We start from the raw sequence: 18,319 nt of genomic DNA, 5'->3' as shown, positions 1-18,319 counted from the left end.
CAATGAATACGATTACTAGTTAGATATAAATACATATATCGTCACAGACCTACACCGCAACTGTCAAAAGCAGACGACAAGCACCTGTCTCAGTGGCGGGTCATTATTTGTAACTGAAGACTGCCTTAAGATTAATATAAGAATTCTTAAAATCTCATGTTACATTAAATGTGGCTATAAAATAACTAATGTCCCTTTTAAACCACTTTACCTCATTGTGAGGAACACATAAACTGATTTTAAAACAAATTATTTTGCTTACACGGGCTGCTCCCTAAAACCGGATGCGGAAATTGCCTGGACATGCGCATTGCCATTTACTATTATTTTTCATTTTTCGTTGAGGAGATCACTTTGATGCTAGAAGATTGTGTATCTGAGATTCTTTAATGACCACTATACATCTAGAAATCGTTACAAAGGTATTTCTGTTTCGAATGCATTCATAATAGCAGAACAGCACCGATCTCTCATGTACAGTGAACGGGAAACATGGAACCCGTACAGGTAAGTAATGACATATGATTTCCACCACATTATGGCACATGTAAAACGCTAGGTGTCATTTTGTACCAGTAATCATGGTAATCCAGTACTATATACTTAAAATCCCAATCAAGGTCCTCACCGAATTGAAGAAAACGACTTTATAGGTACACTGTCACTCTTGTCCTTTCAACTCGATATAGGCAGATGAAGTAAGAAATAATATTTTCACTGTTGTAAAATGTTGATGATTTCAGTAAGTAAAAACCAAAGTCAGTGGTCCCAAAAATAACTTGTATTTGAATTTTTGAACTTAAAACGTGTATATTTGTGTTCATGATAGGTGTGGTGAGACATGGACAGTGATTGTTCTCGTTGGCCTTTTCAGGTCAGTGACCCCAACACTGTACAAATGACTTACAGTGTAAACTGTAAAATATAATTTGGTCCAATGTTCACAAGTCAGACCTGTCCTTATGAGAGTCCATATAAGAGAGAAGACAAACGTGTTTTCTTGTTCTAATGTTCGTAAACAAATATGACTGTTTAATTTGGAAATTATATATCCTTCTATTCAATGTATTCAAACAATTAAGACAATATTTTGATTTTGAAGGATGAATGAATAAACCATAAAAATTTGTATTCATATCAGCAGGTGGTGTCCTCAACAATATAATTGAGCTATATCCTAATAGGAAAAGCCTTAAGTATTCATGATAATACATGTGACTCAGCAGGATTTTTATCAATTAGCATGTGTGTAATAAACAAAATGTTGCACAGTCCTTTACAATTTTTGTAGGTTAGCATTAAAACAATAAAGTAACTTAAAGTTTGAACTGGTTAAAACTTCTTATAATGTGAATGTTTGTAGGATTAAAACATTTCAATCAGTTTTGCAGGAAAAGAACTATTATTTTGCTTTGCTTCACATGATCTCATTGTTGACAGGCTGAATTTGACAGCTCAGATGTAAAAATTACAGGTGATGGATTTTGTGTAAAAAGGAAAGATATTTAGTTTTTATGAGCATCTGATTTCTGAATAGGTTTTAGCTTAGGATCTACTGTAAATTATGCACTTGCTCATCTAGTGGCAGCTGATGATGTCATACATCATAAGGAATCCGATTTAACAACATACTGCAGTCTGGGTCAATAAGCATAATGTGTTTTGAATCTACTATTGGAGAGGGGTCTGTGGTATTCAATAGGATGCATACAGAGCTGTATCAAGATATGTGATAATGCACTATATTTATTCTTACTTACTAAACAAAAAGAATACTTATTTAATTATGGTATGAAAGGCTACCCTCATTGAACAAATTAGCTGTTTGGATCATATTGGCTTTCTTGTTACCATGGTTACTTTTGGTGATGCACCAACTTACAAAGAGGGAAACAGTCTGTCACCATTTTTCTCTCCTCTGAAAAACTCTTGTTTTTAAGAAATACAGTTCGCTCTACCACCATGTATAGTGTAATAAAACACACTTTCTCCCTGAACTATTATAGTTAAAGTACGAGGACGCTTGCGTCCGAGTGCTTTAACGTTATAATAGTTCAGGGCAAAAGTGTGCTTTATTACACTATTCATGGTGGTAAGCTTAACTGTATTTCTTTCTAAGATGCCAAATTTAATACTTTCTAAGGATAATTACGATTAATTTAAGGCAGAAAACAAGCGATGGTGTCGGTGACCTAAATTAAGAATCCTCGCACAGGGCTAACTGGCGCGCTGTTCTATTGATGTGCCTGCCCCCCTACGTTAAGACGAACGTTACCAGAAAAAAACAAATGATAACAGTTTGATGACTGTTTACGTTTGGATTAAATATCTTCTCTGAATTATTTTAATTACATCTGTCATTAGCGTAAACCATATGGGGCAATATGAACGTCGCATTTCTACTACCAACGGAAGTTTAGATCAGTACATCCAGATGAAGCTGAGTAGTCAAGCGACATTCAACGATTGCATTGTAGGAATGTAAACATTGCGAACGTTACCATGTCGCTGAAAACTTGAGAGTCGAATTGACACATTTTAACCGTCATAAAACATAAACGTAATGTTTCCACCAGTGATGTTAGCTGCGTGAAGCAACTGCAACCCAAGAAACAGGATGCAACGGAGTAGTTTACTGTAGGAGGCCGTACGAGGCGATGACAACTGACAGGCATCGTGACGTCACTTACATTGTGACGTAATGTAAAATGGTTTTGATTACGAGGGGCCACACTAGAATGGTGCAGTGACGGGATATTGTCATTCAATTGTTACGTCATCAAAAAACTACACCTTTATTGTCTGATAATGTAAATTTTTCCTTATCCTGACTCATGCTCTTTTGCTTGTCTTCTTCTTCTTGCGAACATAGTGGAACACTTGTATCTCCTTATTTGAAGCTCCCTTCAAAATAAAATCACTAATTGGTACTCACCACGAGTTGCTCCCCTTTGTCTCCCCTGGCGGGAAAAGGTGTCGCCACCCTCTGGCCATGTGCTGCACTCTCTCCTTCGCCCAGTGAGCAGGATGTGAGAGCGCCTTGTGTCTCCTTACACACATATCCTTTGATAATCTCTTAGTTTTTACCTCTCATAGGTTACTATAGAGGTATAGCTAGTATCCTTTACTATTTGTATTGATTAATTATCGTATTTCTACTGTTTATTCACGTGTATTCGTGATTGTTCAGCTAGCTTTACGTTCATGAAAATCTGTACGATTTGTAGATTACGTTTTTCTGCCTCCGATCCACATGTAATATGCCCTAGTTGTTCTACGCCGTGTGCGTTTAATTCACGTTGCAGTTACTGCATTAATTTATCTCATTCTGCATTTAATAAATATCATCTTTGCGTCTTAAGGCGTGCTGCAGATAGATCCGCGCCAAACAAGGGCAAAACATGGCAGAGAGTCAGATATTCCTTCCAGTCAGCTGCTAGCGATCGACCCTCTCCCGTCTGGTGTTCTGCTAGAGACCCCTGCGGCAGAGGAGACGTGGGGCGAGTCCGTTACCTCGAGAAAAGCGACCGGCCTCCCCAGACATCCCGTCATTGCAGACTAAGTCTAAGAGGGCCTCATCGTCGTCTCAACGCAGATTGAGGACACCCAGGGCAGCGCAGACTTCCAAAGGGAAATCTACGAAGACAGCAAGAACTTTCTCAGCCGAGATCGTTCCAGCAGCAGAGTTGGGCCTCTACGATGATCAGCCGATAATCATCCCCGACTTACGGCAGAAGAAGCGACCGGTGTCAGCGACTGTGACTTCTGCAGAGATCTCCATGCAGCCTGATGCCTCTACACCTCTACTATGAACATCATGGAGGACCACTACAAACTGCGCAAGCATGATAGCAGAAGTCATGGAGGACCAACCAGCGAAGGCTCCAAGCGTGAACAGCACCCCAGAGGCACACCCCGTCAGCGTAGCAGCCAAGGCGATGTCACCTTCGCGAAGGAAGTCCGCACCACCTTGACGAAGGACCTAGATGTACAGCCTTCGCGAAGGCCTTCGCGAAGGCGGGAGAGATCATCACCATCTTCGATTTCATCTCTAGATATGGACTCAGACCATCAGACATCACGGAAGCCTTCGCGAAGGTCATATCATCGATCCCCCGGACCGGACGCAAATGAAGCTTCGCGAAGGCATTCGCGAAAGACATATGATTCAGATCTTCATCGTCTAGAAGAACATCGAGGGACTGCCGAAGAGCCCCGCGAAGCTATCAACATTCACCTCACAAGTCTCGAAGATCATCCCATAGGCGATCTCCACTCCGTTCATCACCAGGTCGATCACCCATCAGATCTCCACATAGAGCGGCGCACAAGTCAACTAGATCGCCACAAACCTCATCAGATATTCAGACAGCTACGCGCAGTCGAAGAGCATCTACAATTTATTAATGATGATGGTTTTGAGGATGATGGAGGAATCATATTTTCTGATGCAGAGATCACGGTATTGGATGGTCAATAACCTAGATCTCACATCACCATCTAAAAGTGGCAATACAGCTCAGGCGTATTTGATGAAGGAAGATGATCCAGATGCAATCACTCTACCCCGATCGACCCGATTGCGGCAGTACCACAGAATCTAGATGCAGCTTTCCAGAAAGCTACGAAAGTTCAGATACCACATCTACCCAACTTTCAAGCCAAGAAGTTCTCCACGCATAACATGGACTCCTTCTACAAGGCCCAGGACATCGATGAGAACTATAAGATCATCAGCGATGTAAAGAACAAGATTTACAAGATGGATGATGCATAAGTTGGCTCATATAGAAACCATGGCGAGGCGTATGTTCTTTGGGTTAAATAGATCTAGGGCCGATCAATGAGACTCTTATTACTAGATTCGGGATTCCACGGACGGAAGATGATAGAATGATTTATTCTGCCTTACTTATGCAAAGAAAGATCAGCAGTTTTAGCGGATCATCTTACATCTGTTTCAGCAGCACTGACCTTAGCTCGTCGTCAAGGCCTCCTCGCCTCCTGTAATTGGGGAGAACTTTACAGCCCACTTTATACAGCCCGTGGTCGACAACATCCATCTTTGACGGAGAAATCGACAAAGGTCGCCAAAGGAAGTCTCTAAGGATTCCAGGGAAGTCCTTATGATTAGATCGATGGACACACTAGCCAGCGTCATTCGTCAGACTTCACAAAGATACTCAGGCAGATCTAAGTTCACGGGCCTACAAAGAGCAAGAGACAGGAAGATAGCCAGCTCTAGAGGTAAAGATTCTTTTAAATTAAGCCCATATGGCAACTATAGAGGAGGATCAGGAAGAGGCAGGACACCCAGAGGTTCCCGCAATTATAGACGCTGAAACACAGGTTCGGAACGACTGGAGTCTTCCACCCCCAGCCGTTCCAGTACAACCAGCTCAAGTGGGTGGACGCCTCCAACTACACTGGGAAAACTGGGGAATACTGCAAGATCCTTACGTCTCCAACATTATTCAACACGGATTTCGTATCCCTCTACAGGACAAGCCTCCGCTGACAATCAAACCCCCCAAGTTCGATTTACAAGCGCAACAACTACCAAAGATAAAAGAGGCTGTCTCATCACTCCTATCCAAACAGGCCATAGAAGTAATAGATCAAGCAAACGTCGAACCAGGTTTCTACTCCCCAGTTTTCCTAGTTCCCAAGAAAAACTCCACGGAGAAATACAGACTCATCTACAACATGAGCTTTTTCAACAAGAACTATCTACGCCAAACCACGAAGTTCAAGCATGATACATTTACCTCAGTTACGCCAGATGATTTAGTCCTATGGACTACATGGGCAGCATAGATCTACAGGATGCCTACTTGCACATCCCCATTCATCCCGATTCCAGGAAATACCTACGATTTACTCTAGAAGGGCTACATTACCAGTGGAAAGTACTCCCATTCGGAATATCATCAGCCCCCTGGCTATTCACGAGGATAACGAAACCGATTATCAAATTTCTACATCGTCAAGGGCTACGCAGTGCGTTTTACCTCGACGACGGGATACAAGTAGATCAAGATCCACTGCGTCTCAAACTACAGTTAAATTACATCATAAAGCTACTAACACAACTAGGTTGGTTAGTAAACTTACGCAAGTCGGACCTAGTACCATCGCAAGTAAGACCTACAGTTCCTAGGTATTCGATTCATCACAAATCGCAACTGTATTATGGTACCAGAAGACCGTTGGCTCAAGATACAACAGACGAGCGCCGCTAATAGACCTATTCGCCACGCGATTCAACAATCAGCTACCGACATTCGTGTCACCAGTCCCAGACCCCCAAGCTTGGGCAACGGACGCTCTAAGTCTATCATGGGAAGGCCTCAGCAATAATACCTCAAGTATTACAGAAAATCAGACAAACACAGAGCCTACAACTCACTTGCAGTCGCCCTACTGGCCGGCCAGAGCGTGGTTTCCCATACTAATTCAAGAAATCGGTCAACCAACACTGGAGCTACCCAATGGCGCAAACCTGTTAATTCATCCTCACACCAAACAAGTGCACGGAAACCCAGCAATGTTCCAACTGCGTATGGACTGTATACAAATGTGTTTAAACAAGAGAGGATATTCTGCCAGGGCGGCAAAAGCAGTCACGCTTGCCTTACGTTACTCAACTCGTAACTTGTAATGCGGCGACAAGTGGCACAGTTTCGAAAATTATGCAACAAAGAAAGGGTTTACAGCAAGAGAGGCTTCACAACCTCAAGTGGCAGACTATTTGTGTTACCTACGCCAAAACAAACATTTAAAAGGTTCAAGCGATATCAACATATCTTGCGCTTAGCTCTGTAATCACCATGAGAGCGGGTGTCAAATTGACAAGATCTCCAGAGTTACTGGCCTTACTACGAGCTTTCGATTGGAGGACCAAAGCGGAAGTTCCACGCCCCAGCTTGGGATCTGAATGTAGTGTTACAACACCTCACGAGTGAGGTCTATGAACCCTTGGAATCGACAAACTTTGAATTTCTCTCACAGAAAACATTGTTTCTGCTATAAGCTAGCCACAGCAGCAAGAATGTCTGAAATTCAGCTCTGGATTACGAGAGGATACAGTTTGATGACAATCATAACACAGCGCACCTCGGATTAAGATGGGATTTCATTGCAAAGAATCAACTGCCAGGTCAACCAGACAGATTATTCCACATCCCGGCTATCCTCTATTCTCGGATCACAAGATACACAAGACCTATCACTGTGTCCGGTAAGAGCTCAAAGTTTATTTCTGACGATCCAAAACAAGGAGAAGATTTCTCAAGCGTTTATTCATCCCATTATAAGCCTCTGAATCAAACAGAAGTGTCACGGACCTACAATATCTATTTGGATAAGGACTGTCATTCTCCGTGCCTACAAGGCAGCAGGCTTGGACCCACCAACAGCATCAAATCCACATGAGATCAGGGCACTGGCCTCTACCCTCGCCCTACGGTAACTGTTCCTTGAACCACGATTATGGAAGGATGCTATTGGAAATCTAACATGGTATTTGCTAATCACTACCTAAGAGACATCACTACAGAAGATGTCTCTGGCATTCCACCATTCGGACCACTGGTCCTCGCTCAGCAACTGACAGTCCCTCGTAGGCGTTAAAATATTAGCCTCACAAGATTAATATGTATTTTATACATACTCATCTAGCTTATAACTCTAAGGAGTTTTAGGGCTATGTATATATGTTCAGCTTAAGTATTCTACCTTAAGCATATACTTGGATATAGTCAATTTCAGTGCCTCTATCAGAGTCACCTATATATATATATATATAATTTATATGTATTGTTCAATATATTCATAATGTAATTCCCCTTTAATGGCTTTATATAACCTATGGTTTCTTTATACAGGAAACATCCTAAATCTAAGACTTCATGAAGTTCCCGTAGGGGATATTACAGTATATCTATACAAAATCACTAATTATAAATCCAAAGTATTCTGTTACCCACCTCCGTTCCATTAGGATGCTACAAGCAAAAGAGCATGAGTCAGGATAAGGGAAAATATGTAATTTTAGAGTAAAATTGATATTTTATACTTATCCTGACTCATGAGGTTGCTCCCTCCCATCCTCCCCACATAACACTTTGGATTTCCCTGTAAATTCAAGTGTTGGGCTAAGCTAAATCAGGAGAGAGTGGAGCACATGGCCAGAGGGTGGCGACACCTTTTTCCCGCCAGGGGACAAAGGGAGCAACTTCGTGGTGAGTACCAATTAGTGATTTTATTTTGAAGGAGCTTCAAATAAGGAGATACAAGTGTTCCACTATGTTAGCAAGAAGAAGAGACAAGCAAAAGAGCATGAGTCAGGATAAGTATAAAATATCAATTTTACTCTAAAAATTACATTTTAACAGGCTATTAGAAATCACTGATTGAAATACTTGAAGAATCTTGGTCACATCAAGTTGGTACTGGAGATGTATCTTTTCTAGGAAATCCCATGATCTACATTTTAATAGGACGGGATTATCAGTATCATGCTCCTCACTATGATCATGATGATTAAATGACATTTGTCTGAAAATCAGATATTGGTAAAACGATGGAAAATAAAAAGTGTTGCCTTCATGTGCACCCTGATACTGCAGGGCGTAGGTTTGTTGGTTATCCTCAGTATCATTTAGATGTCATTATGAAGGATCATTTGTTATTGCTCTGACTGCAGTAGGATGATTTGGGGGAATTCTATAGCATCAGCAGTAGAGGATGTAACATGTACGTGAGAAGGTCCCCCGTTATGCGTACAAGTGACTACCTGAGAGGGGGTCACTCATTCTCATGATCAAAAGCATGAACTTGAAGTTAAAGGATACTTGCATTGTATCAGAAGCCAAAGGAAGATGCAACAGGTACCTATAGCAGACACTTTGGGTGGCACAGAACCAGACCTGATGCATGTTTAATGCTGCAGTCCTGCCATGCTGTGGTAAATCAGTGGTCGATAACATGACAGCATCAATATTGTTGGGGATGATCACCCTGCAGACTGAAGCTCTAATTTTGCAGTACTTCCACCTCCTTGCATTTGTTGGCTGACCATGCACGATTTTAATACTGTTTTCTCATCTACATATGCATACTCATCAATATTTTATGAGAAATTTGAACTGTTTCAGATACCTTTGAGATATTGATGTCTTTGACCGGATCTACAGCACAGTGGCTGACACTGATGAGCATGTCTCTTTAACAAGACCCAATTGATATTTATCCTATGAAGGTTCAGCATTCTATGCTAGACCAAATGAAAACCAAAAACTTTTATATCATCGTAGTGTTCATAGGAGCTACCAGCTTATCATTATGGCTCTTCAACTACCCTTCAACCAGCTTTCGTGTTATTGTCACCAAAACACACAAACAAATCAACAATATAAAGAATCTGCCCTCCAACATGCAGAAGAAGTCTACCCAAGAACTAAGCGTCGACCCAGTGTATCTGAACGCGCTTGGATTTTCGGACGACACAGTGCTGATTGGACACAAAGGGTCTGGCCAGAAGGCTCTGCCGGTCATAGCTACTAGTGTTGAGCCGGGCAAGCTGGAGAAGACTGTGAACTTTATAAACTCTGTCAGGAAGTACATGGAGACCAGACGTCTCGTTCTTGTGGATCTCGGAGTTTCCAAGACAGAGAAAACCATGGTGAGAAGGACTTTAGATTAATATCCAAATATACTCAGCAGCAAAAAAAACGTCAGTAAGAGTTCAAAATTTGATAGGCACTGTAATCAAATCATTACAGCAATGGACATAATAAGCGGATCAAAAACATTTTTTGTGTACAATATCTTGACACATCAATGAATAACTCAGCACAATTTCAGGACATTACGTGAATGTTTGCAGTCCATTCAGACTCTTGACTTCAGTATCTAGTGTGACCACCATGAGCGGCAATAACTGCAGCACAGCGTCTATGCATGGAGTGCACCAATCAATTGATGAAGGCCATTGGCACCTGGAACCACACTCTGAGAAAGGCCTGGCGCAATAAATCGGCTGTGTTCGGCCTTGGTATGACATTATTCAGTCTCCTCTGAATTTCATCCCAAAGATGTTCAATTGGGTTTAAATCAGGACTAAGGGCTGGCCACTGCATAATGTTGACACCATCTGCTGAAGGAAGTCCCATGTAGCTCTGGCAATATGGGCCCGGGGCGTTATCATGCTGGAAAATGTTGTTCCGGTGACAAGCGAAATGTGGTATGACGTCGGGTCTGAGAGCTTGGTCGATGTAGCGCACTGCTGTAATGCAGCCTCCCTTCCCTAAACCAGCGTTCTGGAACACCATAGGATCCACTCTCAGGTTCAGGCCTGTTCCACCCCATACCATGATGCTTGCACCTCCCCATGAGTCTGTTTCCATAACACATTGGTCTGAGTAACGCTGGCCACGTCGTCGCCATATTCTTGTTCTGCCGTCTGCAGTTGATACGCAGTACCGACTCTCATCTGTGAACAGAACAGTTCTCCATTGCCTGTATCACCAGTTTTGGTGTTGCAGGGCAAACTGTAGACGTTTACGCCGATGACAATGGTGAGGATAGGTCCACGGTAAGGTCGACGGCAATGGAGGTTCCCGCTGTTAAGACGTCGGCATACTGTATCAGTACTGATTGGTCTTCCATGTGTTCCCACTGTCTGGCGTTCTGTTTCGGATGCCTGCATGAAGGGATTCTGTACATGTTGTTGCACAACATGGCGGTCTTGTCGTCTTGTGGTCTCCCTTGGTCTGCCAGTACGGGGGCGATCATTTGTGGTGTTGGTGGCCCGGAAACATTGCTGCAGCCTGTAGATGATCCTAACATTGACCTGGAAGTGATTGGCAACGGCTTGTGCAGTGTGGCCAGCTTCAAGTCTTCCGAGCGCCTGGTTCCTCTGAGCTGCCATGAGTCGCGGCATCCTGCTGACGTTGTAATGTGAATGTTTCAACCAGGTTTGGGGGTGCATTTTATAGGGCTGGTCCTTGTGAACAGCACGTGCAGCATGAGTTGCATGAAACACATGGAGAACACCGTACCATCTCCGAAATCAGGTTGCGTTTTGAGACCATTTCCTGGGTTCCATTCTGAGTTTGGGAAAGAATGTCTTTGCTCAGGTAAAGTTGGAGATGTCAAAAATATACAATCAAAACATTAAATGAGTTTACAGTTATCCGTTTCTGCGAAGGAAAATTCCAAACTTACATTTCTATTGCTGCCTAGTATACATCAGCTTATAATTGAGATGCTAAGCAAATCAGGTTTTCATATATACTATTCACAATTTGCTAAGGATCAAATCATTGATTCAACAGAAAACTATGGTGTGGGGTCACATATCTAAGCCTATTGTAAGCATGGATCCTAGGTTTCAGTATGTCATTGCATCTTGTGGATCCCATACCTGCTCTTGACAGGTGTTGTGTACTTATGACTCGTTCCATGATTTACAAAATGGTTGATTGATGTCATGAAAACAATTTTTATGGTTACTCATGTATCAAGTGCATATGGTTAGCTTAAAGTGGCTGTTTTCCTACAGATGTGTTACCATAAAATTATTTATCCAGTTTTAAATGGATACAATTTCAAATTATGAATCTGCGTTTAAGTAAAGTTGCGAATTTTTGTGATCCTTAACAAAGTGTGAGTAGTATATCTAGTCATGTAGAATCCACAAATGATAATGGCACATACAGTGGTCCAGTCCACTTGTTTTTGTTTTTGTGTTCGTTGTTTAATGCTGCACTCAGCAATATTGTAGCTACATTGCAGTGGTCTGTAAATAATCAAATCTGGACCAGACAGTTCAGTGATCAACAGGATGATTAATTTACAAAGCTGGGATGTAAAGACATGCGTCAATCAAGTCAGAGAGTCTGACCAATCGAACCCGATAGAACAAGCATGGGTTGCTGAAGACCAATTCTAAACCGGATCTTCATAGGAATCAAAATGGCTGTCATGATACCAGTAGATGCCATTGTTTGTCATCCAAACTAAACAGGATGCTAATATTCAGGATGTTTGCCATTTCAGTTAAGAAAACACTGTAACAGCACATGGAACTGTAGAATCAACATTTTGAACTACGAGAAGTATCCCTCTCATGTACAGTACCTGGATACTCAGAGCTACCGGCCTATTTGTATTCAGGTGAGTTACCCATTGGCCAGTACTCGCACATGTCTTACAAGCAGTTTCACAGTTGCTCAGTAGGGGTGTGGGCCAACTCTTTCACTTCTTACAAGCACTTTCACAGTTGGTCAGTTTGGGTGTTATTACAGGCTTGATTTGGATTCAGATTTTCGGTTGACATTGTAAGCTAAACGTGTTCATCTCCAATCATGCAAAACTTGGTCAATGATATTAGTCATGCAAAAATGCTGGCCTACATTCCTAATCATGCAAATGTGCTTGCCTACATTCCTAATCATGCAAAAGTGCTTGCCTACACTCCTAATCATCCAAACATGCTTGCATACATTCCTACTCATGCAAAAGTGCTTGCCTACACTCCTAATCATCCAAACATGCTTGCCTACACATAGGTACGATATGGCCGATGTGACGTTAAATATTAACTCACTCACTCACTCACTTGCCTACACTCCTAATCATCCAACCATGCTTGCCTACATTCCTAATCATCCAAAATGAATTCCCCATCAGCATGATCAGGGAACACATTTCATTATACCAGGAACTTTGGCAATGAGGAGAGTATCAGTTTGTTGAGTTATAAATCTTCTGACATTTGATCAAAAGTGCCCCAGGCACACCGTGTCTTGTAAAAGTGTGGGGAATTGGTTAAAATCTCATAATTGATGATTGGTTCATTACAACCGATCAATCATTGAAAATAATTGGTTAGCGTCATTTATGAAATTTGTTAATGCACAAAAAATAAGGAAAAAAACATGTAGTTCTTTGGGGGGGTTTGGGGCAAAATTTCACATCTTTTAAGGATGACTAGTATGTTAGGAACATACATTTCTTGGTGTCTTTAAGATAAATTCAATCCTGACTTGGAACGAGTTTGTAGTGCTTATGAAATGTAACAGACAAAATACACCTAGTGAAACATACGGTTAATGAAAACAAGTGTTCCAGAATTGTTTGTGTTCGATTATGAGAAAACATGATCGATTGCTTGGTCGTTTAGTCTCTGCGACCAATCTTCGATTATTTCAATTAATCGGACCACCACTATCTTGTAATGATGTAGCTATGTTTGAAACTGATCCAGAATGGTTCTTCACCACTGACCAAAGAAGGTTGTGTTTCTGGAAGTTATCATTGTGGACTATTCTGCATTTTGGGGCTGTTACAAGATACAATTAAGACTGAGATGCATATTTAGCTGTGAAAAAGGTGTGATCTACAATTCAGAACCTGTATATCATAATTGTAGTGTCCTGTTTCAATCAACAATATTTTAACCAATCAGACTGCTGCACACAATCCCACTTATTTTCCAATGAGTCTTTATTTACTTGTACATTCATCTGCAGGAACTGCTGACTGAGTACGGAGCAGTCATGTGGGTCGACACATCCCTGTATTTCACCAACAGCAAGATCAATGAAAGTCTTGCCTTGGCACAAGCCTCGGGGATAGCTGCATGGACAATACAAGACCCAACATCATCTTTAACTCACCCTAAAATGTTTCAGTTCTTTAAAACAAAACCTGATGAATTTTATTTCCACCGAGCCGTAGAATCAAGTCATCTTGTAATATACAACACAGAGACAATCCACAGGAAACTTATGCTTCCTTGGGTAAAGTGTGCATTGTTGGAAGAGTGTATTAGTCCTACAGGTGCTCAGAATGTAGGGTGTAACTATCTCAGAAGACCCTTATTTAAGTATTCAGGCTGCCACCATTATGACATGTCAGCCCTTAATGTTATTTTAGGACTTTTGTTTGATTTCGAAGTGTCGAAGTATTCATCATCGGAGAAGATCTTCGGAGCTGTAAGTAAAGACGGAATGAATTATACAACACCACAGTTTAAGCTGAGGTCGGCCAGTTGATTGTATATCGAGGTGAGTTCAGCATGAACTGAGAAGATGTTCCTATAAATAGAGCACATTGTGGGAAGTGTTTTATTGAACATAATCGTTGGACTGTCGCCATGAACTACAGATGCACATGACAACTTGCTCTTTCTCTAAGTTTCTATACTATTTGCTTTCATGGAAGGATGAAATATTCATTATTGTTTTAGGGCTGTTTTGGTGTGGTCTGTGATAACAGTTTCATTATGAGTTCAAATCAAGCCTGTCCTGCTTCTAGGCCAAACTGATCAAAGTAAAGAGGCTTCTTCAGAGAAGAGACTTCGATTTCCCATCATTACATTGTCGTCTCCAGATGTTATTTTTCTTTATTTCTACCTGATATGCATATATCCATAATCATACAACCATGTATTCATCTTAATCATACAACCATGTATTCATCTTAATCATACAACCATGTATTCATCTTAATCATACAACCATGTATTCATCTTAATCATACAACCATGTATTCATAAGCAGAAAGATTCAGTTGATCACCTGACTCACCTTGGTGAACCTAAATGTGACATTTTGACGAAAGATATTCTTTGTTGTGTCAAAAATGTTATTCATGTTGGGTCAGTTTCCTCTCGAGATTTGAAGAATTAGGAGATCAAAACAGACAGCACATCAAAATAATTACTTTACAGTAATCCAAACATACGTCTACATTTTTAAAATTAAATGATAACATATTGTATCATGTTGAATTTGGGTTTAATACATTGTTTTTGAATTGAGGTCAAAGGTATGGTAGAAAATGAAAGGTAATTGTCTCACTAGAAACACAGAAGGCTAACTTCGCTCTCTTGTAATTCCAATTTATGAAATGAGTGATTAGTTCTGGCAACTGACAAACGAAAGTGAATCATATATCGGAACTATTCATGATTTATACAATTGGTTAGAAATGGGCGTGAGTTATTATATTTTATTTATTACAAGCTGTTTAAAGCCTTTTCAGCCCTGTTTGATGTAGCTATTAGATTTCCCACATAATCAGTCAGAGACGAAACATGTACGCGAGACAGCCTACTGTCTCTTGTTTGCAACGGGTGTGCTCTGTGGTGAAGCGCTTGACCCAAATTAATTCAATCACAGTGGAACCATCTTGAATGGGTGCGAACCAGCAAGGGGTGATTAAAACATCATCAAGTGTGGTGGTTAATTGCCAGTCGTGAATAAACAGGTTTCTCGATAAACCAGGTCAGGCTTATGAATACAATATTTCTCTGTTTGTAAATAAGAAGACATGGACACATTCCACAGCATAATGCAACAGTTTGACTCAGTTCTACAACTTGGGGCACATTAAATATTGACATGTAATAATTTAATACACAACTGCCTTTAGAGACCAGTACCAAATTGTTTCCAAAGACATTGCAAGACACTGAGGTATTGTTGTGATACACTGGTGAAACATTGCACTGTGATGTCAGCCAAGCAACTGCACCGCTGGGGTTCACTGTGTGCAGTAGCTTCTCTCACTGTTCTCTTCTGTTCACCACCCGATGTCATTGAACATTGATCAATATTTCAGTATTTGTTAGTGAAAGTAGTTCCGGCAGTACATACGCCAGCCCTTTTGTATTAGTGTGTAATACATAGAGAATCTCACCCAAGTGTCTTCTGATACAATTATATCAACACGAGTTGATAAAGTTACAAATATCCGAGGCTTGCCGAGGATATTTGAACTTTTATCAACGAGTGTTGATATATTTGATATCAGAAGACACGAGGGTGAGATTCTATTTATCATCCAAAATCACTCTTCATTAGTTTTCAATGAAAAATGTACATCTCTGAACCCAGTACTGCCATTAGACTTGCAGTGCAGCGATGTCAGGGCATTGTGACGTCATCAAGTTCATGACGTCATAACATTGTCAGGGCGTTGTACAAAATCTACTGTCAAAACGATATCTCCTAGCCTAGGAGATATCGTTTGATCTCACACAAGCAATATCTCCTGTGGAACTAAGAGGTTAGTAATAATGCTGAAATATGACAGTGGATAATCCAGGATGTCCTCATACCGTTTCAATAATACAGCGTGAAGTTGGTTGTAGGGGTTAGTTGCAGCAGGCTGGTAATTGGTCAGAAGAAGGGAGTGTGAGAAATAGTTTACAAATACAAAATGACCCCATGAAAATTCAGTGCCAGTCGAGCCAGTGACTGGAGATTTACTGGCCCGATTTAATTTTACGAGCCATGGCTATTTCACACAGAGTGGATCATGTGGACATGATGTTGGAACTGGTGTGAATGTTACATTCTTTGAGTCAGTGAAGACTGCTTGCTACAGTGGAGAGTTAATTAGATAAGTGACTGTTACCAGCTGGATTACTTTGCTATATCACTCAGAGATGCCAACCCATATCATTTTATCATATTTGTTACGAAAAAACAACACAACATATGCGACGATAGCCGTAAATATATACAAATTTAAACAAAAAAATACATTAAATTAAATTATCAAATAGCATACATACTATACACAATACCACATTTTATTCAGTATTAAGCATCCACATATAGCTTATTTAGGTGAGTACACTTTAATAACAAGCTCTTCGAAAACCCTTTGGAAAAGTTAATACTAATTTTGGCCCCTAATTTAATCAGTTTTGGCCCAAATTAGGGTTGGCACCTCTGTATCACTCCATAAATAAAACAGGAAGGGTGTCATATATGTTTTAGGTATATATTTCCTTTAATGTTTCTCTGTATGCATACGATCATGCATGCAGGCACACAAAACACACATGCACACACACAAGTCATTCACTGTGGACTAAACAATCCAGTGATCCAGTGATTCACATCATGAGCATCAATCTTCAATGATACAAGGTGTATCGTAGTGCAACTGGAAACATTGTGTCCCATAAGCACATCTGTAGTCTGTCCATATACAGGATAACCTTTTCTATCTAAAACTGCATAAAGAATATCTTTAGACTTGCTAAAACATTGAGAACTCTTTCATATCAGGGTGCCATTTTGAATGTTAACCTTATATTTAGAAGAAGCATTTGGGATTGCTCGTTGATTTCAACCTTAGACGCAAGAATGTCTTGGCTGTGTTAGTGATAACAGACTAAGATGTGTTTTTGGAAGTAACGTAGCTATGGTAACGAATTGGTCCTGGGTCTAGCTCTCTACAGAATGGAGGTGTGAAACACTGAATAAGGAGGTTGTATATTTGCAATAACATGTTTTTGTGTGTATTTTAAGGTTTTACCAGTATATTTTGTTTATGCAATCAAATGGTTTACTTTTTTTACCCTTTTATTATGATACTAAACATATCTAGATATCCAGTCAAAATTTTGTACACACAAGTTTTGATATGTAAATGATAATCAAACCGTTAATATTGTCTTATGTTGTTCATATGTATGTATCAAACTGATAATTGTCTATATATTGTGCATTCAAAGTTTGAAATTCAAACATCAAAGTGACAGGAATATTGTGTCAGATTCCTTGTTATAAACACTTGGGAAGTATCGCCACGGTAACATATTGTCATATTGTCAGAACTCACTGTTTTAAGGGAACCACTGACCTGACCAGTGGGAAAAATCCAAATACTGTAGTCACGTTTTGTAAATTCTTCAAACAAACATGAATATTTCAGCACTTAATTCTGGTTACTTCTAAATAATTTTTTCCCCAGGTTTTGTAGTTTTGCTTTTGTTTTTGACTAGGATAGTCATTTTTCTAATAAATAGGTCCACAACTCATTATTGAAGTGAATCTTGAGGTCACTGCTGTAAACATAAGAATGTAGGCATCTTAATTCAAAACAAACTACCTACAATGCCATGGAAAACATTTTGCAGGATGGATGAAAGGTTTTGGTGTACTTGTGTTTGGCCAGTTGTTACAATAGGGAATCACCACAGAACACAGTGTCAAAATCTCTTTAGTTTATTGATGCATTCTTACCTTTAATGTATCTGATCACTATCGATGAAAGGCTTCCTTCCCAATCTTAAGTATATTTTTATGAGGACACCAGGTTTGTGTTTTGCGCCTTGAAAACTGACACACCTGAAGTGTTTTATACTAGAATCACATTGTATATGTACAGACTCATCTGTTGTCAACATTCAAACACTTCTGTGTCAATAAGACTGCTGTCATTATCATCAACTTCTCCTGCGTGGAATAAAAATTGTTAAATCCTAATGCATTTTCTTGTGTTGTCATCA

General features: G+C 40.3%; 1 protein-coding gene across 2 annotated transcripts; it reads left to right on the top strand.

The window, feature by feature from the left end:
• Nucleotides 1-307: 307 nt before the first annotated feature.
• Nucleotides 308-14,851, top strand: LOC124273376. 2 transcript variants are annotated; one of them, XM_046708627.1, is made up of 4 exons: nt 308-422; nt 9,159-9,685; nt 12,064-12,180; nt 13,539-14,851. In XM_046708627.1, exons 2-4 carry the CDS (start codon nt 9,257-9,259, stop codon nt 14,061-14,063), a joined length of 1,071 nt encoding a protein of 356 aa, XP_046564583.1. In that variant the 5' UTR covers nt 308-422; nt 9,159-9,256; the 3' UTR covers nt 14,064-14,851. The 2 variants fall into 2 exon arrangements, with proteins under 2 accessions (XP_046564583.1, XP_046564582.1); XM_046708626.1 differs by having other exon boundaries at nt 308-507.
• Nucleotides 14,852-18,319: the final 3,468 nt, after the last annotated feature.

The sequence above is a fragment of the Haliotis rubra genome, unplaced genomic scaffold, assembly GCF_003918875.1.
Source record: "Haliotis rubra isolate DU_JTF1 unplaced genomic scaffold, ASM391887v1 Scf18, whole genome shotgun sequence".
Lineage (NCBI taxonomy): Eukaryota > Metazoa > Mollusca > Gastropoda > Lepetellida > Haliotidae > Haliotis > Haliotis rubra.
The sequence above is the reverse complement of the archived record's forward strand: the minus strand, read 5'-3'. Positions and strand labels throughout refer to the sequence as shown.

What these genes read in the sequence shown, in the direction of transcription:
- LOC124273376 (XM_046708627.1), top strand. Translation starts at nt 9,257, where the DNA reads ATGAAGGTTCAGCATTCTATGCTAGACCAAATGAAAACCAAAAACTTT. An exon ending in CCAAGACAGAGAAAACCATG is followed by an intron (nt 9,686 to 12,063) that starts GTGAGAAGGACT and finishes TTGCCATTTCAG; the next exon opens with TTAAGAAAACACTGTAACAG. An exon ending in ACCGGCCTATTTGTATTCAG is followed by an intron (nt 12,181 to 13,538) that starts GTGAGTTACCCA and finishes ATTCATCTGCAG; the next exon opens with GAACTGCTGACTGAGTACGG.